At 43.9% G+C, this 23,923-nt stretch overlaps 1 protein-coding gene across 5 annotated transcripts; it reads left to right on the top strand.

Moving 5' to 3' along the window:
• The first annotated feature begins 236 nt into the window (after positions 1–236).
• LOC148057660 (uncharacterized) lies at positions 237–22,098 on the top strand. 5 transcript variants are annotated; one of them, XM_087777067.1, is made up of 6 exons: positions 1,315–2,735; positions 2,920–3,903; positions 4,845–5,564; positions 10,014–10,552; positions 11,870–11,936; positions 16,814–22,098. In XM_087777067.1, exons 3-6 carry the CDS (start codon positions 5,030–5,032, stop codon positions 18,331–18,333), a joined length of 2,661 nt encoding a protein of 886 aa, XP_087633193.1. In that variant the 5' UTR covers positions 1,315–2,735; positions 2,920–3,903; positions 4,845–5,029; the 3' UTR covers positions 18,334–22,098. The 5 variants fall into 5 exon arrangements, with proteins under 5 accessions (XP_087633183.1, XP_087633193.1, XP_087633207.1 ...); XM_087777081.1 differs by having other exon boundaries at positions 2,920–5,132; positions 5,293–5,564; XM_087777057.1 differs by lacking the exons at positions 1,315–2,735; positions 2,920–3,903; positions 4,845–5,564 and adding exons at positions 237–434; positions 615–1,194.
• The last annotated feature ends 1,825 nt before the right edge of the window (positions 22,099–23,923 follow it).

Here is a 23,923-nt window from a genome sequence, read left to right as displayed (position 1 = left end):
TTACTGTTTTTCAGGAGAAATAAAACCACTCGGAATGAAAGCCCGCCTTCTAAGGCGCGTAGGTATCCCCGCCGGGCGCCTGGGGATAGCCCTCACCGCGAAGAGATGCCGGCGGCCGCCGCGGGGCAGCCGGAGCCCGGCGGGCGGTGGGAGCCGCGGGGCAGCCCCCTCCTCCGCCCCGGGCAGCCGGGAGGGGCTGGAGGAGCGAAGGAGTTAAAGGGAGGCGCTTGGGAAATCTGATGCTAACGAAGCCTCAGGAATGTTGCACATTTCCATTCCCCTCCAGCTTTCGGAGGAGGTCAGTCCCCGCTGCGGGCAGCCGCTCCGAGGAGCCCAGCCCCGAGGCCGCACTTGCTCCGGGCGCTGCCCCGCACCTTCCCGCAGGTTACGCCGGGAGACGCCGGGGAGGGACGGGACGGGACACGGCGGGGGGCGCGAAAAGTTTTTCCCGGGTTTGGGATGCTCCGGCGGGAGCTGCAAAACCGAGGGGGCGAGGGACGGGGGGGTCCGCGGCTCCGCGCACCCCGGGCTGGGGCGGGGGGAGCGGCGGGCTCGGGCCGCCCCGCGGAGAGGGGCAGCCCCCCTGACCCGCCGCGGCCTCTCTTCTCTTGCAGGCGCGGCCGGAGATGCCGGGGAGACGGCTGTGGTGGGCGCGCTGCTGGCTCGGCGTCTGCCTCTCGCTGCTGGGCGCGGGGGGCGGCGCCGCCGAGCCCTGCCGCGCTCCCCCCTGCGGCGGCGGCGAGGCGCCCCCGCCGCCCTGCCGCGGAGCCCGCTGCGGCGGCAGGGCCGGCCGCCCGGCGCGCTCCTTCCTTCACACCGCCGCGCCGCTGCGGCCGCCGCAGGGCAAGGCGCCGCCCGCCGCCCCTCAGGCCGCCCCGCCGCCCCGCCCGCCGGCCGGCAGCGCCCCGCACCCCGCCGGCAGGGGGGGCGCGCCGGAGGCCTGCTCCGGCGGAGACTGCGCCGCCAACGGCACCCGCCGCGACTGCCAGGGCCTGGAGTGCCGCCTGCTGCCCCGCCTGCGGCCGCGGCCCCGCGGCCCGGGCTGCGCCGCCCCCGCCGAGGGCTGCCCCGAGCCCGCCCTGCTGCGCGCCGCCGAGAGAGCCGCCCAGTTCGCGGGGGACGACTTCGCCTACGCCGCCCCCGAGCTGGGCGGCGGCGCCCTGGGGGTGCAGCTCACCTGCGACGTCAAGCCAGGTGCGGGCCGCCCTGAGGGGACCGGGAGGGCGGGAGGGGCCCCCCCGGGGCGGCGGGGCCTGGCTCGGCGAGAGCCGCCGGCGCAGGGGCGCAGGGGCGCTGGGTCTCCTCACGCCCGGCAGGAGTCGGTGAGCCGAGGCGCTGGGAGCCCGGCCAGAAGGGCGCCCGCGCAGGTGCAGCGGGCCTCCCCGGTGTGGGAGAATTGGGAGGCAAATCGGGCACCGGCCCTCCCGAGGCCTGGGGGAGCTGCTGCCCCGGCTGCCCCTCCTCTCCCCTTCGTCTCCCCTCTGCGCACGCTTGTGCGCGTGGGAGACCCACAGCACTGAAACACGGCAAAACCTGGTTTAGTGCTGTTTTTAAACAAGTGTAAGGCCTCTAACTGTCTCTCTCTTCGCAGTCTGGTATTTCTGGGGGGTTTAATTTATACCAACTTCGCACAAGGCTGCAGTGGGGTGTGTGTACGTTCCACACCCAGGGTGAACGGACCGGTGCCATCGGTAAGAAACTTGCTGCTGCTGCTGAATTGTCTCGCTGTAATAAGCAGCAAAAAAAAAAAAGAAATTGCAGAGCTTCTCTTCCTGCACATCATTCAGCGCACTTGTCTGTCAGTTGATGAGAGCACAGCTCGGTCAGTTCAGTCTCCCTGCAGGAAGCCAGGTACGTCCGTGGTTTTATACTCGCAGGTCAGCAGAAGGTGTGATGTAATTGCCTGGGATATGTGGATTTACCCACATGAAAAGCACCAGCAGATCTTTAATGACCACAAAGCAGTTCGGGTTCTGGTTTAATGTCTTATCTGAAAGATATAAAATGTATGAGGAAGGGTGATTTATTTCATTCCCCATTGATGTTAAAAGCTAATGGAAAGCATGAAGAAGGCCATTTAAACTTTGTCAGATCTGTGTGGCTAATTCGAGGGCTGTGGCCGCTTCAGACACCAGAGCGCACGCCAAGCCTCCTTACCAACATCTACTTAGTGACGGGACATCTCCAAAGCAGACTCCAGCACTCAGTGGCGATTCCAGTCCCAGGGCTGAATCTGTGCCTAGTGCCTAGTGACGCTGTGCCTAGCGCAGTGACGCTGTCTACCTTCATCTTGCCCGGTACTGCTCCCAGATGTCCAACAGAACCTCCGTGTGCTCTGTGACCAAAGGTGGACAGAACAGAGAAATCAGTATCTTCTGACTCCATTTTCTCTGCTTCTGTGCATACTCTTTGTGCTGTCATCATAACTGCCATGCCTCCCTTTTGCAAAAGGACCCAGGATATTTGCATTTTCTTTGTCGTAACCAAGATCCGTCTCTAAGTAATACAAGGCCTGGCAAATAATAAGGGCATTCTGCATGGACAGAAAAGACTAAGACTTCTTGGATGGTGCTGAAAGCAGACATGCTGTATCTCTGCCAAGGTCTTACAAAGAGCATCCAGCTCAGCATGACCTCTTTCTCCAGACATCCTCCTATTCTTTGGCCGTCTTTAGAGGACCCGGATCAATCTGTGCTGCCCAGTCTCCAGTACCATCAGCACTTCCAGCTAACATGGTGAGTTACCTGCACCCCTCATCTCCTAGGCCTTAGGGTTAGGTCCTCTGACCCGTCTGACGTGGGTCAGAGGAAAACAGAATAAGGGAAGTTAAAGCAGAAAGATCGGAGAATGAAGATGCGGGGGATTTTGGAGACTCGATGCAGAGTTCACTGTTCTCTTTCAATTTTATGCTCTTTGCAGGCCTGGTGCCGGGTGAAGTCTTGGAGGAACAGAAGTGTGGTTCGAAGTTTCCCTTAACAAAATCCTTGAATGCATCAAGAATGGATTATACCTTATGGCCAGTGGCAGTCATGGATTCGTGCATTTGTCTCCTTCCTGTGGCAGAGAGAAGCATCCTATATGTTGGAGGGAAAGCAGCGTACAGCACTGCCCACTAAACCACGTAATCTCATGGAAGGCACTGTCGGCATGGAAGCACACAGTGAGCAAACCTGTGGTAACACATGAGCTTCTATATGTGAGAGAGAGTTTTCAGATGAGGACAACTGCATCCTCAGAAGTTCTCCCCTCCCAGTGTTTTTGCCTTGTGGCCAGCGAGTGACACAGGTTGGCACCAGCCCACACCCAGGCCCACTGCAGCAATCATGGCTGCAGTTGATGTGGATGAGAGCCGCTGTAGACATACTTCAGTCCAGACTGGACAGAGGACATAGATACATGTTTTGCCTATTCAAAAGACCTTCATTCCAAAGATTCAGGCCTTCACAAGGCAGCTTTCTCTCCTAGGAGTGAAAGAACAGCATACTGGATTTATCAACATCTAGCGGAAATTCCATGTTTTTGGCATCAGGAACAAAAAAAAAGGCATGTTGACAGTCTTTGGTTTCCTTCAAATCAGTGTACAGGAAAGCGTCCGGTATTCTGCTCTGCCTGCAACCTCTAACATTCTCTACATTTGCCCAAGACCTTCTTTTGAACGCGGGTCAGTGGGTTTCCTGCATTAGTGCAGAGAATACCTTGTTCAATCCCCATTTGCGGCTGGAGTGGTGGATCTTGGAAATGAGCATCGTTCTGCATAGCAATTCCAGCATGGCTTGCCTGCTAGAACAAACAGAACCACAAGATGTGATAATCAGACATCTAATTAGGGGAAATGCAGTTACAGTTGTCTGGGGAGAGCTGCTACTGAAACAGTGTGCAGCGAACATGACAGGGCAAATGCAGGTAAGGATCATGAAGAGCATACTGCAGTTCTAGTCTTCTAAAGCGCCCTGCTAGGGGAGGCTGAGAGCTCACTCAAGAGCTGTGCCCAGTCTGTATGGTGGAGATTGTGGCTTTTCTGCTGTGAAATTTTGTGAATAAATCTCATTATGCAGGTGTGGCAGGAGTTGGTCTTACAGATGTGCAGTACAGATGTAACTTCATGGAGAAGAACCAGATTCAGGGAGAGCTGCCCGTGGTGGTCAGTAGCGTCTGGGGACCAGCAAGAGTCCTTCTGAAGACAATCTAGGGACCTCTCGAGTGCAGCAGTGAATATGCTGCAGACAGGCATAGCTGAGCTCTAGGAGTCTCTGGGGTTAGAGTGCACAGAGTTGCCTCTAGTACTCAGAGTGGCTGCTGTGTGTTCCCACTCCTCTTGCAGTGTCCTGGGAGATGAGGCTGCTCCACGTGCTCAGCAGGAGGCAAAGAAAATACCGCAGTATTTTTTTTGCTGTGCACAGTACATCTTTTGCATGACTGTGGGGTGATGTCTATACATTTTACAGACAGTGCAGGTGTATGCCTCCAGCCCAGGCAATTATACATTTATTTTAGCTTCCAGGAACTTGTCACACAGTCAGAAAGAACACAAGTTTATGACAGATTATCTGCCACCTCTACATCCTCACCCCAAATCACCCCAAAATTAATCAATTAATCACCCCAATTAATCACCCCAAAAGAGGAGGTTTCTCTGGCAGCCATGTGCAGAGAATTCGTCTTGGGGATTTCTAGTGTTTTTAGATCAAGGGTAGAGGTACGGTTAGTTCCTGGTGGAAGAAAGAAACAGAAGGCTGTCTGGCCCTTCAGTTTCACATCTAACGTGCTGTAGCTGAAAACAGAGGAAACCGTCTGTTCAAGAAGAAACAGGTCAGTGACTGTTCCTGTCTTTCTCTTGTTTTTAGGGGAACGTTTCTGCTTACCATTTCAGCACGTCACTCTAAGGCCAGCCACATGGGGCGTTGCTTTGCCATTGCCTTCTCAGACAGCAGGGGAGCTGGAATATGCCACCTAGGTGACCCTAAGGCCATTTTTCTGCCTGTATTAACTCACCATCCACAGGTGGAGACCTGGTGGCCCACCCCAGCCTATGGCTACCAGCTCTGTGACAGTGCATGAGCAGATTTGCAATGATTCTTCAGTCACTGAGAGACCTCCCCTTCAGTTTACTTGGCAGAGAAGGCTGTGTTTTGGTGAGCAGAATAATCTTTTGTTCAACATGTGTTGCCCCATTCATGTGAGGTGCAGTCTACTTGAATGCTTGCTGAAGACCATGCCTGATATCAGCTTTCCAAGATGCAGGCCGGTTTCAGGGGCTCTAGCTGATTTCCAGCACTGTGTCTGTGTTTTCAGGCACATCTGCATGAGGCAGGTGACTGTTACTCTCCACCTCCGCTCTGCCAGAACCAGCACAGCCCTTCTGTGGGGATCACATAAACATCATCATCTTTTCAGCCAGTATCACCAGCATCACAGCTACTATCCAGAAAGCTCCTGCCAACTGCAGCTGAACCACCACTTCTGTTGGCTGAGTGAAGATGCTGGAGTGCAGACTTGTACTGCCTTTTCAAATCCAGTGAGCCCATTCTTCTGCAAGCTTGTCACTGGTATTTCGCAGCAGCACCGTGAGTACTCCTTACTTCAGATGAAAGACTGGCATCCCAAAAGAAGGAATGCACAGGACCTGTTTTTGTTGTCTTGTCATTTTGTATTCCTCTGTATTTGTCTCCTCGCTCATTAATTGCCATTAAATCCTTCCTTTTTCCTATCAGACCCATCTTTCTTTTGTTTTCTTTTGGACAGACTTCTCTGCAGCTGCAAACACCTGCATTTGGGCAAAATAATGTGCAGCTGCCTTATCTCATACCTACCAAACCTGGTGAACAAGGTTGTAGGTTCTCATGCTGTCGCTGTCTGTGCACTGAGCAGTGCCTGCAGCCCACTGCTCTCCTCTCCTGCGGTTACCAGGAGTGACTGGCACCATCAGATGGCCCTGTGCTCCCCAGCCCCAATCAAGATCTTGCCTTCCCTTCCTCTCAGTAGGATGACTGCTTGCTTTTAGCCTCTGCCCCTTGTGCAGCGGCAGATTGTGCCTGAGGGCTACCTTGTCCATGCAGCATGCCCTCAGGATGACATCTCCTTTCCAGGCATACTAGGGGAATGTAGCAGAGGTTCGTATGTGATATTATGTTTGCACCATGGATTGATCCTGGAAGCATGGAGCGGAGGTCTGCAAAACTGACCTTGCCATGGCTGCGTGTGGCGTGCGTGGGCAAGGAAAGTAATACTGCGTCTGTGGTCATGGGAACAACTGCGTGTTGGTCGTGGGGTTACCTGTTTGATGCTTGTCTGGGCAGTGTGGAAAGGTACTTAAGTGGGATTGCTGCCATCTACTAATGTGTAAACATCACTTGCAGTGGAATTCTCATAATTTTAGATGTCTGCGATAGAGACATGCCCATCTGACATATTTACCTTTATATAGTTAATGGAGAGAAACAAGGCCGCATTTAGGGCACTCTGCATCTGAGCTATTTTAGACTTCTCCTTCAGCATTCTTTTGGCAAACAAGATATCTCTTCTGCTTAATTGAACGTAGTTTGTTTTCAGTAGAGTCTTCTCCTCCATGCAAGAGCTTTATTATGCTCTCTGTTGTTCTGGCATTGTGAACTGCCAGTAGCACTGGCTGTACTGTGCAGTGAAGGGCCTCTTGTACTGGTAAGTATAAGTTTGGTCATAGTACTGCAAAATGGATAAAAATGAGAGGGAAAAAAACAGTCACAGAGGAGTTTTTTAGGCCTCGTATTCTCACCAGCTGAGCTTTAGACAGCCAAAAGGAGCAAAGCTAAATGGACTGACTGCAATGTAGCTGTTGTTAGAAAGTTCTGTAAGGCCATTTTGGGCAGAAATAATAGAAAGCTGGTCCATCATGTGAGTAAGCTTCACTGCAGTCCGTACTTCAAATTATAGCCGTTGTTACTGCCAGCAAGTCAGACAGTTACTGGTTGAAGACAATGCTCTTTAAGTATGCGCTTAAGAATAAGTTCTACTTTATGTCTCTTACTGAATCAGGGCTTTAGTTAACCTTTCTTTGCTCTAATAGTTTTGCTTGTGTGTGTGAGAACAGCCCAGATTCCCAGGATAGGAACAGCCCAATAACCCTGTCTTAGAAGAGTCTGTATTCTCCCTGTCTACAAATTTGCGATGGCTGGCATCATTCAAAATGTTATTGTTACTGGCCCCTGAATCTCAGCCACTGAGAACTGGAGGAAGAGTGGTTTTGGAAAAAAGTGGTTTGGTAATATATCCTTGACTCTAGGATTCACGCCGTCTCGCAGTTAGAGGCAGTTCCCTGGGCTGACTTTTAAGTGGTGCAGTTGGACTTTCCCTCACCTCTGTGGAGGTTATTTCTTTTCTCCTTTTTCATTGAGAAAGAGGGTCAAAAGGCTTAGAAAGGGGGAGTTTAACACTTACTTTCATTACTGCTTGTTCCTTACAAACCTGGATTTGTTAACATTTCAAGCTTAAAGTCAAGATCATCTCATTCTCAAGTTATTGATAAAGGCAGACACGTACACAGCTCACTCAACAGTAAATGCAATGGCTGTTAGTACTACTTAGCAGTTTCCTAGGGGAATGCATTTAGATTTTAGGTTTTCTGGTATTATAAGAACATTGTGCTCATTATTTACTCTGTTTATATTATTTTTGTTGATAACTGTATTGCAGTACTAGTATGGAGCCCTGTTCTCACACGTGGTCCCAGCATGTAAGAAATCATTTTAATGCAGGACAAGAGGATGAAGTCCTTCTCAGAAAACTTAGAGGGAGATCTACCAAGAAACAATTAAGTAACAGTAGTCAACATGGTAGCCAAAGCCTCAATATGCCAGCTTTCATCAGCTATTTTTCTAGGTGCATATGTTTTATTTGGCCAGGTAAGGGCCGTACTTTTCCTCACAGCCTTTCCGTCTGCTTTGAAGACGTAACTCTTGCTGATACATGGCGTAGTTCTTTTGCACTGTGCTGTCACTTGTACAGCCAAAATACTTGGCGAAGACCTGTGCTCCTCTGCCTGTATTCTCGGTTGTAAGCCAGACTTCTGAGAGAAAATGTTTTCTGAAAAGGAATTTGTTAATGTTTTTCCAGCCTAAAGCACAAATGGAGCCCATGTAGGTTGATGAAAAATCTTGATAGGCAATCACAGTGTGCTTGTAACTGTCTTGCTGCCCAGTATCTGTCAAACCTATGGGCTGATTTCAGGCAAATTTGACAATGGGCAGAGGTATTAAAAGTAGGCGAGGTTGTATAAACTTTGTAAGAGGTGATTAAAGCGAGGAGAGAGTGGAATATGAGCATGAGAAAGTTTGCCTCTAGCTGTTAATCCTTTCAGCTGGTAGGACAAAAGCAGCTTGCTTGTTGCTCTGTATTCTGAAGAAGAAAGATAGTGAAGGTAGTGCTACTTATTTAGTCAGTCAAATGAAGGCACAAATCCACAGGGAATCAGATGACATTGGTTCTGCTCTTCACAGAACTACTTGTTCATGTTAGGCGGAAGGAGATCGGGGGGGAATAATTTACCAGATATTTCAAAATCTGGAATTTCCAACTTGGATGGGGAGTGTGGTCTTTCCTTTCGCAAATCCAGTACCCTGCAAACTACCTTAATATTTAAGTGAATACTGAAAAATAAAAATTAATGTGTGCCTTATGCCGTGAATAAAAGTTACTGAACAGCAAAATGTTTCAGGAACCATAAACAGGAACTGGCTATGGTCTTTTTCATTGTCTCATCCCTGATGTTCTGCACTTGAAGAAAATTCGGTGCTGCATAAGAACAGATGAGTGACCGTATTGGATTCAGGATTCCCAGGCAGTGTCCAGCAGCGAATGCTGTGGAAAGCATGGCATGATATTTGCCTAGATCATTTTCCCAGCTCCAACAGTTTGTTGCTCAGATTTCCCAAACCTGATTGATGTCTGTGTATCTTTTAGCCCCAGATTGATTTTATTTTATATATTGGGCCAGCAACTTTCTGGACCTGATTGAACTTTTAACATGTATTGAAACTGCTGCCTTCATTTGATGTCCCCCAGTTCTTGTATTGGAAGAAAGAGTGAAGAGTCTTTCCATATCCACTTGCTTTAGGACACCTGTAATATAGCACAGTTGTTTGGTTTCTTTTTTTTTTTCCGAGCCTGAAAAGTCCTACCTACTTTCTCATATTGTAGTAGTATCATACGTTAGATTTTCCTTGCTGCCCTTTTGTGAACTTTTCGAGTTCTTCTGTGCCCTTTTTTGAGATGAGAAACCAGGACTGCATGCTGTATTAAAGACGCTTTATTGATTAATGTAATGTCCTAACGATACATTCTCTTCTGTTACGTGTTCCACTTCTAATTATTGTATTTTATTTGCCTTTTTGACCTCTGTGTGGCACTGAACTGATGATTACATGGCTCTGTAGCCCAACATCTATATCTAGATATATTACCTCAAGATCATTTCCAAGTGGTAATAATAATCTACAAGTACAACATTTGATATAAAAAACTTGTTTTTTTTTTTTTTTCCATTGGGTGCCTCACTTCACCTTTATCTCCTTTGAGTTTCTTTTTGCCATTTTATTGCTGCTACTCAGTATCATAGACTCCTTTTGCAGCTCTTTGCAATTGACCCTTACTTTTATTACCCTTAATAGCTTAGTATTCTCAGCAAGTTTTATCACCTCGTTTTATCACCTCTACAGTGAAAATTGACCATTTATGGTTTACTGTATTTGAACATGTACATAGGAATGAGTAATGTGTTATTGAACCCCAGTGATGATTAATTTATGCCCTGAAGCAGGGGGCTTGATTATGACTTTTTTAATGTCTTTGCTTATGAAATGGAAGACCTTGTGGTCCCATGAAGGGGCTTCAAAGGTAGTAAAGGAACTGGCCTTATAATCATGACTTGAATTTAGTTAGACTTTTCATTAACTTATTAAAATTTGAATGCCTTTGAAGAGATAATACAGCAAGCTGGAAAATTACTTTTCTTGGACAATAATTGATCATTTGTATTTCAGGAGAAAATGAAGTTCCATCTGAAGATGCCCTAATACTACAGCTGCACCTTGCAAAAGGGCATGAGAAATTTACTGAAATGCTAAAAAGCCAACAGCAGATCATTGTTGATTTGCAGCAAAAACTTGCTGATCAGCAGCACATATTGGTTAGCCAGCAACGGGAGATTCTTGAACAGCAAAGAAAAATGTATGAGCAAATGGATCTGATCAAAGTCCAGTATGGCATGCTTTTTGATACAGTGAAACAAATGTCATTTCAGAGTTTGCAAGAAGATATTCAAAATTATTTTGAAAGTCATCTTCAGGGACTTCAGAACCAGGTCAGAAATCATCTCCAGAAGTCATTCTCTGTGCATAAAGTAGAAGTGGATGCAAAAGTGATTAATGTTGGGGAGTCTTTGCTGGACTGTGGCCTTTGTGAAAGTGATGAATTTTGCAATTTCCAAAAGACGCCTTCACAATGTGAGAAATGCACATTGTGTCCTGCTGGTTTTTTCCAAATGGCCGAGTGTTCTGCAAACTCTGATCGGATTTGCCAGGTGAAACATAATTCTGTATCTTTCAGTTATTGCTTATGAAGTATTGTGTTGGACATACTGGGATAACATTCTGGAAATAACTACTTGGAGAGCTAGAGAGATCCAGTTTGAAGCATGTGTTTTACCAAATGGGTCTATGGCACTTCAAAGTCTGCCTGAAGTTTTTTGTGGGTTTTCTCTTTACCATTTACTGCTCTAACTGGGGCACTAGTTTGTGCCTGTTGGGCGTGACGCTTTCCCAAACCTGACAGCTGGCAGGACTTTGATTCTTTTCATCACGGTAGGAAAAGACATCCTAAAACATGTATACTTATGCATGCTAAATTTGTTTGTTTAATCCCAGTCCACTCTACAGGAACTTCTAGACGTCTCTGAAAAGCAGAGGAAAGCTTTACTAAGCAAAACTAGAGGTCAGATATTTATTTATAAGTTTGGAAACAGAAGTTGTCAGTTAAAACAAATGTAAAAACTAGTTCCAGCTTAAACGTAACATACAAACATATAAAAATATAGAACAGATGCTATTATTATAAAATACATTTTATTATACAATATAAAACCAGCATGTAAGCACAATAAGATTGTTCTTTGGTCACTTTCTCTCATTTAGAAGTCCTAAGATATATGGGGAACCTGATATTTAAAGCAGTGTCTTGTTTGCCAGGTGTTGCCCCCAATTCTTAGCTTAACATGAGCCCGAATGCCTGGTGCCCTAAGCCCAAGATACTGAGAAGAGAACTTGAAAGAGTCCGTCCAGTTCCTTCTCTGCTAGTCTGTTTTCTTTAATGCTAGCATTTAAATGCAAATGTAGCCTGTTACTCTTTCCCCTCTGCCTGCTGCAGAGTGAAAGGAAGGCTTGTTGACAGGAAATGCTACTTTATCATTTACCTTTCTTGTGTGTTTTTCAGTTAGCACCTTCCTTCCAGACTAAATGTCTTTAAGAGCCTTTCCTAACACTGTCTCGATTGTTACAATGTCCTTAAGACAGATCGAGTGATGCATCGCTCTCAGAGATGTGGTGCTGTCTTACAGATCATGCATCATAACAAGTGTTAGTTGTACAACCAATCCGTTTAGCTCATCATCTGCACACTACTAGCTCTCTGGACACCACACAGTGTTTTTGGATATCTTGTTAAAATAGGTGACAATCCAAAACAAGTTGTCTTGCTCCAACATGCTTATGGGATCAGCCCCCTCTCCATCCCTACGTATGCCCTTTACGGGCAAATGGGTCTCACAGAGCCTGAAGAAGTGCCCGTTTCAAATTTAAGGTGTTGCATTGAAGTGTTTCAATGTGATTCTTGTGATTTACAGGACAGAGATGAATGCACTGAATCTCCAAGCATTTGTGGTGAGAGGATAAAATGCCTGAATACTCCGGGTAAGTTTTATTCTCTGATAATTAAAGAATGAAGATAATTAGATCTTCAGGAACAGGCCAAAGAGATAGATAAGGACTCAGGCCTGTGTGTTTGTGAGTAATAATGTGCTCAGCTTGCTGGAATCAAAGGGGTTGGAAAACACTCAGCTGTAAGTTGATAGCAATTCTTGCGGACAGTGGGCTATTTAGGACATAATATCCACTAGGAGCATTGGATGGTCCCTTTTACCTTATTTTCATGGGGTTTTATATGCTTTGGTTTTAATTTTCAGTTATGACCTGACTTTCTTCTTGTTTATGCTGGTGCAAATGGGGTCAAAATCAAAGATGTTATTCCTAATGGAGAAAAATAGTTGTCATTTTTCTTCTGCTGCACCGGGGTAGATATTTGATTTGATCTAATGAAGGTTCTTGTAAGGCCTTCCTCCATCAATCTTCTTCTCCTTTAGCAACAATATTGTCAAATATTGAGGAACGATGAACAGTTTCTATCATTTACGGAGGCTTGGGGGAATTTTTCAGACATTTAAGAACAGATTTGACTGGAGTTCTGCACTGCAGGCTTTGCCTTCATTACTTCTCATGGCAGTCAGACACAAAAGAGCAAAATTAATAGACATATTGAGCAACTTATATCCAGGTAGTAGGTTTCTTTCTACTTGTCTAATTTTTGGTTAGCCAAAAAAACTTGAAAGGAACTCTGTGGTCAAATAGAGCACTTCACCAGTTGTGACCTCTACCTTGAGGGCTCCCAGTCAAATAACCGAGGGAGGGCTTCATTAGGTTTTGTGTTTCCTCCTTTAGACTTCTTACTTGTAAAAAGAGGGTGGCCTCTCTGAGGGGCAAGGGCTGTTTTCAGGTGATTAGGAGTGATTTTCTGGTATTCCTGCCCTGCCACTGGTGGAGAATAAAGTGGGAGGGAATTGGTCCTAGGAAAGGGTTAAAAGAGGACATGGGCTCACTTACATTCTACTTACTTCCTCTAGGCAGGACTTGTGGTGGGTGGGATGGTATTACTACAAACACCACAGGAAGCTGGAGATGACTAGAGGAAGAAAGCACTTAGTGTTGCCTTATGTGGTAAATGCTGTAGAGGAGGTACCATCAGTCTTACAAAAGAAGAGGCAAGGTACTTTTAGAGAGCTTTAGTGGTGGGCAGTTGGAGGCAAGACAGCTTAGGGCACAAAATTTGAGACAGAGCATTGGCAAGGTGTAAGGCTTTGTCTCTTCTCTAGTAAGAGACTGGGTTTGGGTGGGTTGGTGGTTTTGTGGAAGGAAGTCCACAAGGCCCCAGCCCTAGGAAAGGAAAGCCACCAGTGTGGTAGTCATTTGGTGTTGCTCTAGTCTGTGGCTTGGAAGAGGGAAGGCTGTAAGGAGTTTATCCAGTGGGTTCTGTGCTGGGGGGACCCAGACCAAGAGTGGGTCTGTACAACTGCTGGAGGAAAGTGAGGGCAAAATACTGCCAAGAAACCAGATGGAGTAGTGGCGGCGTGTCAGACCACAGAAAGGCAGTAGCAATGTATTTGAAAGGAAAGGACTCTTCTCTTGGTTCCTCCTCTCCCAGTTTTGATGGTGGCTTGTAAAGATGTGAAAGCAAACTATTTCCCATCACCTGGATCAGGAATCAGTGTCCTGTCAATGTCATTCCCGTCTGTCATGGAAGAGAGAGCGTTCTTTTTAATTAGAGAGGACTGCTACTTTAAGCCTGTCTGTTCATGATAGCTCATTATCTTATACAAGTGCAATTAACTTGTCAAAAGGGAGGCTGAAACTGAATGTCTGTTTTGGGTAATGTAGGGGAGATAGGGATGTGCTCTGACATATGAGTTCCAGATGTTGTATGTGGTTTCTTGAGCTGCACGCAAAGGTTGTTGCATCTGTAGCAATTCATGTTCACTGTACAGTGTGAAGGGAGACAGAGCAAATAACAGTAAAGAAACATGCAACTAGGAGCCTCTCTTTCTTCACCCTTCTACTTTCCTCTACATCATACCTTCTTCTCCTGCTGCTTTTTCTTGCTTTTACCTGGGATGAGAGTTGTTAGGTTATTTGATTAAAGGTTAGTTGTCAAGGAGCAATGACAGCTGGAGGTACTTAATCAGCAAAAATGGAGTCCAGTGCATCATTTCCTTCATAGACAATCACAGGAGGGTGGTCAGACAGTTATCTTTGGTGTGAACCCACCAAGCAGAGTCAGCCAAAGGCACTCTCCCCAGAATGCCATGCAAGCTAAAGAGGACTTGCTGTAGAACTTACTGTGGGATGCAGGGGGAAGAGGAACGAGAACCTAGACAGATAGCCCCGATGTGTAATTAGCTGTGTTGATTTGTGATGATCCAAATTTGACATGGAGGATTTAAAAAGAGATGGATTCCCATTCTTAATCTGCTTGAATGTCACCTTTGCATCAGGCAGTTATGAGTAGTAACAGCAGAAAACTGTATGCATGGCTTACTCTAATTGCCTTGCACTTGCCTGGTCTCCATGAATGGTGAGGGCTGGTGCATGTGCTGCAGAGATACTCGATTTCACAAAACCAGCTTGAGTACAGCTGGTCTGGTCACTGTTAAACCAGGTGCAGCAGTGCCCGGAGCAGGAGCCAGCAAGAGGTGGGAGAGGTCGTCAGGCAGCAAAGAAAAGTAGAAAGCAGTCACAGCATGCTTCTGTGCTGGCTTTCTGATATTTGGCTGTCGTTTGCTGCTTGACCTCTTCTGGGCAAAGGGCAGGGTGCTGCTTTTGCCACTCTGCCCACAATATAAAGCAGCCTGTGTGCTGCTTTGAAGTCACCTATTTGAAGTACATGCAGGGGGAACACCTGCTGAAGATCTAACCAACGAAAGACTAGGCAGCAGATCGGTGAGAGTAGTCACCGCATGTATTTGTAAAACTTGATATTTATAAAAATCCTTAAACAGACATTAAAATATTTTGAAGAAGCAAATAGCATAAAAAGTTTCTAGGCACTACTGCAGATCTTCTCTGCTATGTGAACCAGCTCTATTTGTGTACTCAATAGCAGTTCATCCAGTATTCCTCAGTGATGGGGGAGCCGTTGATATGAGAAGTAGGACTGGTTAAGAAGTGTCATGTGAGCAACTGCATCATGGTTAAAACTGATTTCAAAAGGAAAGTTTGTCTTGGATTTTTTTTCTGTATTCCCTCTAGAATGTTCTTAGTTGAAAAAATGTGATCTTATTTATTTGGCTTTTGTTTCTCGTAAAAAAAAAAAAAAAAAAAAAAAAGCCAGACACTTTCAGGGGGAACAAAGTGTTAAGTTTCTCTTGACTTTTTTCAAATGGAAAAATCTTACTGTTCTGCAGTGAGCTCTTTTGAGAAAATGATACCTGGTCTCAGAAAGAATGTTCTCACATCATAAATTGTATAGTCCTACTTATCAGTGTTAGTGGAGAATCATCGCTTAAGTGAATGAAACATAAATAGGCAAAGAGATAGGAGGGTGAATATATGAAGCCTGTATAAATTAACATAGTGTCTGGTGTTCTCTGCTGAATAATGTAGTATCAGAGGTGAACTTTAGCCAATATTCTGACCTCCCGTGTGGGCCAGGTGTGTGTGTACTGCTCTGCCTTGCAGCTCGCAGTATGCGTGGTGAGCTTCTCTGCCTGCATCAGCAGTCTGCGTAGCCAGCTCCACCTTGGGGTTAGCAACGGAGAAAAATGGCTTGTTGGGGTCCACGTCAAATGCTTGTAGTCCCAGTCTCAGAGCAAATCCCAGCCCAGATATAGCAGCTTTCCAGCTGAAGAATAAAGCAAATGTATGACACAGTATTTAGATAGTAAAGGATATTTAAGAAGAGCTATAAGAAAGATGATTACTGAGTTTTGATTATGGTGGTAAAAAGGCAGAAGTGAGTGCATTAGTGATTAAGCTTTGAGGCATAAACTGCAAGTGGTTATTCTGTAGGGTGCCTCAAATCTTGTGTGTTGATTTAGATCCTGAAGGCTCTGTGCACAAAGGTTTTGGGCACCGGTCACTTCAGCTGGAGGCATTGGCAGCTGGCGGTGCTCTTGGAAAATTGCCATAGAAAATTACAGGCTGTTTTTAAAACCTGCTCTTTGAGTGTGCATTCTTTGATCCACTGGGGTCACAGTGTACCATTTAACAGAACAAAATTGCTTTATGTCAAATAAAGTAATTTCAAGTGGCACCTCTAGATATTCTCTTTACTGTTTGCAGCAGTGTTTTGTTTTAACTTTAGACTGTCACAACCACTGCTGTCCTGTGTCTTAGGCCAGTGGTTTTCCACCTTTAAAATGTGTGTGGACTTCTGCATAATGATTTTAAGCCTGCTGTTTACAATTTTGTTTTTCCTACATATCTCTTGCAGGTTCTTTAAAAACTGTACACAGAATGCCCAGGGTCCATGTCCCTTGGGTTGAAAAGCACTGTTGTAGCAATCACAGCTACGGCAGTGCCACCCCATAACATGGCTGGGCAGACAGTGCACACTTCTCCTTGTATAGGGGAACTCTCCATTAATTGAAAATATCTTTGCTGCTCTGTGCACCAGTTAGTCACCATGCCTTTTACCTCAGGGAAGGGAGAGAGTGTCTTTGGAGCAGTACCATTGTATCTGATCCGTTACAGGTTTTGGTTAGAATTGCCCCTATGTAGCTCCTTTCCCACTCTAAACCACTGGACTCGGCTTGGAGAAGGTGAGTTATGCCTAATATTTCCTCTGTTTGCTATGAAGCTTCCTTTAATAGCACAAAGTGATCTAACGTCATAATTGTCTTCTGTTTTCTCCCTTATGTTTAGATGTGTTATCAAAGATATTTGATACGTGAAGCTGTAGAGTTCTTACTTTTAGTATTTTAAAGATACGACAATAAAAATTGTCCGTTTCCTATGAACAGGTGGTTTCCGATGCCTTGGAATTGCTGAGAAAGATGCAGCTTTGGGAATGTGTGGAGAGGAGTATTTCTTTAATAAGGAAATGCAGGAATGCCAAGCGTGTTTAAAATGTGAAGATGGTATGGTGGCCATGCCTTGTTCCACTGTCAGTGATACGGTTTGTTCAGCAACCAGTGAAAACAAGCTCTCAGAGTCTTGGGCTGCAAACATCATTCTACCCGCGGTAAAGTCTGACATCTCTCAGGTCTACTCTGGCTTGAACTTGAAGATAAAGGGAAAGCTTCCCTGTGAAATCCTATCCGTTGAAGATAACAGCCTGGTATTCAGGCAACATGGTCTGTTGTGGACTGATGTAAATTTTGCAGTAAAGCACAACTGCAGGAATTTTTTGCAACTTTCCTTGAAGCTAAATGGCAGTGAGGAGGGCTATGAGCTGAGCGGTGTTCGCATTGAACAGCCAGAAGGAAAGCATTTCCAGAGCACGAGTTTAAGTAGTGCTGCTGAAGTGGAGCCCAGCCAAACTCTTTCTGTGTATTTGAGGAGCCCCAATCAATTCTGCAATCAAAGTAAAGACTTAAATATTTATGATCTTAATACCCCACTCAGTTTGTTTTGGTTGTCCCACGACACGGGTGCTGTGGCACTCAGTGCACAGATGTCAACAGCAATGCATTACCAAACCAACTATCGACCTACCTTTAAAATAATTTCTGTTTCTGACCCTTACATGCTAAGTTTATCTCATGATGGCAGAGCTATAAAATTCACTGAAACCGGTGTTGTCAAATTTGTGTTCCACCAAGCGCTGTATTCCATGGGTCATATGTGTGTCCGGGAGGGCTTCTCCTTAATTTCTTATATCAATAGGAATGGTACCAACAGAGAATTAATGAATGTATTTAAATCTGGGGTGAATTACAGAGACACATCAATATCTGCTTCTGGGGCCACAAAAGTTGGTGCTGGAGATCTGATTAGCTTTGAGATACTTTCTCCTGCACAGTGTAATGTTCGGTATTTTGGAGATAGCTCTGGAATTAGTATGTTTAGCCTCATCTGGATTCCTTCAGCAGTTTCTAGTGCCATATCAGCCACAGTTTCTGTTACAGGTCTGCCTACTGGAGCTGTGAGAAACAAATTACTGGATTTCACCCAGGTCTCATCCAATGAGAAACAGATACAGCTGGTTTCTTCTGGACAGCTTGCTCAGAAGTATTTCATTTTTACTGAAAAGGGAGTTGCCAGCCTTGCATTTAACTTGAAGCTGATCCACTCATGCAATGTGCTCAAAATGACTCTCAATCAGTTGAGCATGGATCACATGCAACCCACAGCAATTGCTCAGCAGATTGGAGGTCAGATGCCAGAGGGAAGCATATGGACCAGTGTGTCCCTTCGTGCATCTTTTGAAGTACATAACGGAACACTGATATCGGTTTCTCTTGACTGTGTGCGTGGAAGGATCAATCAGATCACTCATGAACATGGAACCAGTATATCTATTTTATGGATTTCATCTTAATTTCTGTACAGTGAAGTTAGCACAGAATTGGGGTTTAAATTGCATTTGGATTCTACTCTGATTCTATACATATTTGACACCTTATACTGTGTTGACATGAGCAGATTGTCCCACTAAAATGCTCTCAATTTTAGGAATATTTAAATATAATCTTAACTGAATGATCAGTATTTAAAGAAAAGAGAGCTTTCAGTGTTCCAAGATTTTACTTCTGGTAACATCTTCAGGCAGGGGAACCTTGAATTCAAATCAAACTCACTTATTTTTAATAAAGCAGTCTCTTAAATTTGGTTATTTCTGGATCACAAAAAATTGCAGGTAAGGCTTAATACATATCTTTTAGTACTGCAACTGAAAGAAGGACAGCCAAATAATTGAAACCTGCTTTCAGTTTCTTCGCCGCAACAGGCTAATAACAAGACTAAATGCACTTTGAGGCTCATTTGTCTACACCTTATAAAATGTTATGCTTTCTATAAATGGAGAGAATATGCCTCAAAGTAGAGGTGATAATATGGTAACACTGGAGTATACATGCTTAATATTGTAGAAATGGACCGTGGTAAAAAATAGAACATTGTTTTTACAACAAAAACATTGGAACTAATGACTGTTCTAATTTCCTTTGGAAGTAATCTACATTTAAGTAATTTGAGAAGGCTTTTTCCCATTTTTAGTTTTACCAGTGAAAAGCTGCAGGATGAGAAGGAAGGAAGTCTATTCTAGAAAATAAGAGTATATAGGGGAAAAGAAACGAGTATTTAAAGAATGTCTTGAAAATGAGACTTTTGGAAATTAAACAAATTTTAATTCCATTTCTTATAAATGACAAAATGTCTTTTTGACCAAAAATGAACACCATTCACAAGCATATTTATTTTGCTGAACAGGTACTTAATTTAAAAAGGGTTTTTTGTTAAATCACTCAGTTAATTCAAAGAAATGGTGTATTCAGTGACACTGATTTTTGTGGTGTTCCAAGTCTTCCATCAAACTATTCTTTCATTTTCTAATCTATGTAGATTCTCCTTTCTCCTCCACAAATGCTGCTCACTCTCCTTTTTAATTTCGTTTCTTAGGAGTAAATGGCATGCTCTGTCACGTAGCTCAACTTTCCAGCCTTATTTTACCATCCCTACTAAAGAACAGATGTATGTATGTCACATACATAATTATAGAGATTAATAATGCACTTGCAGGCTGCCTTACATGAGCCTTACTGAAAGAAGAAATATTATGCATGATATAACTTTAATGTAGGTGCCTGCCCGAGTATGTATATCTAAAATATATGTACTTTCCTGTGCTCTTCACCTGTTTTGGAGTTTGTCACGCTGGTTTTGCTGTATAGTCTCCTCCTATAATTTTCTGTAAAAGAATGAACCCAAGTGCAAGACTTCTATCTGGTGGTTCTGTTTTTACTTGTAACTTTATAACTGTGTCCTCAACACCTGTGGTTATCTTTCCATCATCTTTTTTTTTTCAAGTGTATACTCAAAAGTTACAGGCTTTGGACAAATTGCTCTCCTGCTTCAAATAGAGAAAAGTAGTTTTTCTTGCTTTCAGCTGCAAAGTCTGAGCCGTCCATCACGAGGTACCTCACTGGGCATTGTGTTGAAGCCAGCATAAGTATGCAAACCACAGTAAGTTCAGTCCTGGTGTCCCCAAAGTCTGTGACAGAGGTCTCAGTGCCTGGGTGTGGCCAGGCCCTCATTCGTTCTCGCAAGGTCATAGGGAAGGGTGAATTAAAGCTAATGTTAAAGGTGTTCAATATTTGCAAAATACTGTTATCATTACAGAGGATACTTTGTAGGGGTAGAGAAAGACTTCTGGAATGAGAGCATGTGTATCTGTTCTACACAGAAGAGCTGCATTACGTAGGAGCAGAGTAGTTTTTCTGGGTACTTCACTCTGGCAGTCTACTGAGACTGAACAAAGATGAAATGCCACAGGAGTTAAAGTTTTCTAATATGTCCATCTGCTTTCTGTAGAATGATGCACGTGATGTAAGAGGAGCTCTGCAGAGAGCAGACCTGGGTATTTCTAAGGTAAGACTTCAGGGGAAGACAATGTTACAGAAGGCTCAAAATGCTACGCTTATGGTTTTGTTTTAGAGGAAGTTAAGAAAGTCGCTTTCTCACAGACATAAGCCCTTACTTTCCTTTGCTGTTCTGCGCTAGGCAGTTGTGTGAAAGGTTGCCACTCCCCAGTATAATGACAACTTAAGAGTCATTCTAGATTGAAACCTGTGTAGCAGATACCAGAATCTGATGTTAGATATAATCTGGTACATCTTTAGCAAAGTGCAGATGTTACTTGAATATAATAAGCATTTGCCTCTATATAGCATATAGCAAATCTAACGGCGTGATTTGTATGAGTATGCTTTATTTGAGTGAGGTTGTGATATCAGTGGAATTGCTTGAACATGGAAGAGACTGATGCTCAAATCCTGTATTATGCACATTTTGGTGGTACTTGCATTTAAATGCACCGTTATTAAAGGATGCAGAAACTACCAGGGAGGTACAAGTGAACATTATTACAGCTAAGAGAGGTTTCAGAGTATGAGTTCTTCAATGTAGTAAATCTTCTCAGAGGATTCTGGGGGGCATGCCCATAATTACCCTTAAATTCAGAGTAGATTTTTAGATGTGCAGTGGCAGAAATGCAGTATTTTGCATCCATCTTGTGGTGGTAATGCATCTAATGCTGTTTTGCTAATGTAGTCTGTGATAAGGTACTCACATGATGAAAAAGAAGTCTTATTAAATATGTAGTATTAATTGCACCTTACTTAGCCTTATTTCAAGCAAGGAAAGGCCGATCATTCGAGCCTCTTTTGCATCTCTCCCTTTTGAAAAAAAAGCTTGAATCCATACTTCAGGCCACTCACTGACCTTGGTAACATGAATTTGGAGTGAGTGTGTTGGAATCAGTGTGGATTTATGATAGCCTAATTAATAGCGTAGTATGTAGCCTTTGCATCTATGATAGAGATTGCCTCATGCCATGCAACATTAAGTGGTGCACTATGATCCTAAATAAGATAAAGGTCAAGAGAAATCAGACAATGCACAATGAATGCTAATTTTATGGCACTTATCCCATTTGCTGTAATAAATTGCATGTTTTATTGACAGGTATATCTTATTAATTATATTTACAACTTTTGAACTTTTTTGTTCATTTTTTCATATAGTTTCTTTCTATTAGTAGCACAATTTAATCCTGTGAAGTACAGAACTCATTTAAAAACTTCTTCTTTACGTCTTTTGATACCACGTTCATGAATACAGTTAAAAAAGCTGGAGACAGTCTCTCCAATCTTTTCTGCCAGAGGGTGTTTCCGATGGAGGTATTCCTAAAGTAACAAAGAAAGCATGAGGCTGGCAGAATCTAGCTGTACAGAAAGAGTTTAAGTTGATACATCCAGGAAGGCAGGTGGTTATTTCACTTATGTTATGCAGATAATGGCCAACAGGTTGTTATAGAAAACTTGAGCATTACAGGAGGAAAATAATTTCAGTTGTATAGTGCTTCTCATACAAGAGGAAAAAGGATTTGGCTTACAAAAACCTGCATTGTTTTGTATTGTGAAACATTTCGCAAGTTCAAAGATTTTACCTGAATATATTTTATTACTTGTACAAATTTTTTATGCTTTCTATGAAGTCAAAACTGGGCAGAATATGTTAAGTCTATTTTAATATTGTGGATGCTTCCTCTGTTCTGTGGTATCTGCAGATTGCAGTACACTGTGAAAACTACACTAGTTTCAAGTGGTGCTTTTTTATGAAATTTCCTACTTTGAAATATTACCTTGTTTTAAAAATACTGTTTAGACACTTGCCTCTGTTACTGTTATATTGTCATATGTTTTAAGAGAACTGTACTGAAATAAATAAAACAATAAGGCTTCATTGGTGTTTTTGTTCTGTTCTGAAGAAGACTAATTGCGGCTATTGCAGTTTTTACCAGTGCCTCTTTTGGGGCCAGGATTGCACAGATGTTACCTGAATTAGTTACCTGTGTTTGCTGAAGTGGCACTAAACAAGAACAGTAATAGTACACATTTCTAGATGTCATCTAGTCTACCTGTTCTCTGTTCCCACTATCATAACTGTAGATCTGAGAAGATGAAAATTGCATTTGATGCTACTATACTGATAAATACTTGTGTCAAAGGAGCAGTACAGTTTATCTTGGTCATTGCTACCACCCCAGTAATACAGAGAAGAAAAATGAGAATACATTTTTTTTAAAAGAAGAAATTTGTCCTGCCTTGGTGCTTCATAGGCTCTCTGTCTTATGTGGAAGCTTTGACAGTGCTGTGGGGGCTCCTGATCAGACTTTTGCAGTAGCACAGCTATGCTTTTGTCAGGGTCTGTGCAAGTTAAAGCTCGTGTGTTCTCAGTAGAGACCCTTTACAATTATTTTAAATTATACAACAGTTTCTTCTTTTCGGAGATGTTATTGTTTATGAGATCTGAACGAAAGAGAGGTGCTGTCAAATGACCTCCACTTGGAAATCGTTTTGAAACAGATCCCCCCAAAAACCAATATAAGACCAAACTGGTATTTATTTCAGCCTTTTCCATTAAAAGGAAAAAGGAGAAATTTTACATGATGTGTTTTTCACCAGTTGCATTTGTACTGATTTGAAGTGCTCAAAGAAATAATTCCTATACGAAGCAGATTATAGACGCCATTAACGTAGCCTAAATTAGGCAAGGATGAAATTCAGAGGAAGGAGAAAAGAAGTGTTTGTGAAATATTGGTGAAAACAGAACCACCCTCCTCCAGGCTGGATCAAAAACTGCCCCTTCTCGTCTGGCCTTCAGCAGCTGGTATGGTTTATGCCCTTTCCATAACAGCCCAAACCATCTTGATCTTTGCTGCGTACAATAGCACTCTTAGATCCACCTCATGTTTCTCTTCAGGGGTCTGACATTCACTTGTATAACATCCATACATATGCATCTAGAAGCACGCTGTGCAACCAAGCCTGGTGCCCCTTCCTCTGCTTGGAGGGTTTGCCTTAAAATAAGGCTCAGAAGATATTAACTGTGGTAGTGGCAGTGCCTGTGCTGCTGCGGTAGTGCTGCCTGACAGAAGCAGGTAGTGAGAGGGCCTCACAAGAGCTGTATTGCCAATGTGCTGGACTTCAGCACCTCTATATCTATACATATCTTTTACTGTCTGGCTCTGGATGTATGAAAGCCAAATGACTGCAAAAGGGGGATCCAAGACACTCTTGTTTGCATTAAATAACTGAATTGTTATTGCTAAAACAGAGTTTCTTGGCCAGCTGTAGTTTGTGTAGCTTTCTTCAGTCCTTCCTTGGAGCTCTGCAGGCATGTTGTGACCTGCAGGATTGCATCTTTTGTTTATAGGCTCTTCAGAAAAGAAACTAACTGCTCTTCAGACGGTTGTGCAATCTTGTTAAATGGCATCTCTTGAAAGTAGCCTTAAAAGGCTGGATGTAGTTTCCTCGCTAGAAGGGTGTTAATGCCTGGCTTTAGCAGAACCTTGAAGTAAAACCCTGTCATGTTAAAATATATATATATATACACCCTTGGGTTAAATA

Source organism: Nipponia nippon, unplaced genomic scaffold, assembly GCF_047370975.1.
Source record: "Nipponia nippon isolate SJK-2023a ecotype South Korea unplaced genomic scaffold, ASM4737097v1 scaffold_1, whole genome shotgun sequence".
In the NCBI taxonomy this organism is placed as follows: domain Eukaryota; kingdom Metazoa; phylum Chordata; class Aves; order Pelecaniformes; family Threskiornithidae; genus Nipponia; species Nipponia nippon.
The sequence above is the reverse complement of the archived record's forward strand: the minus strand, read 5'-3'. Positions and strand labels throughout refer to the sequence as shown.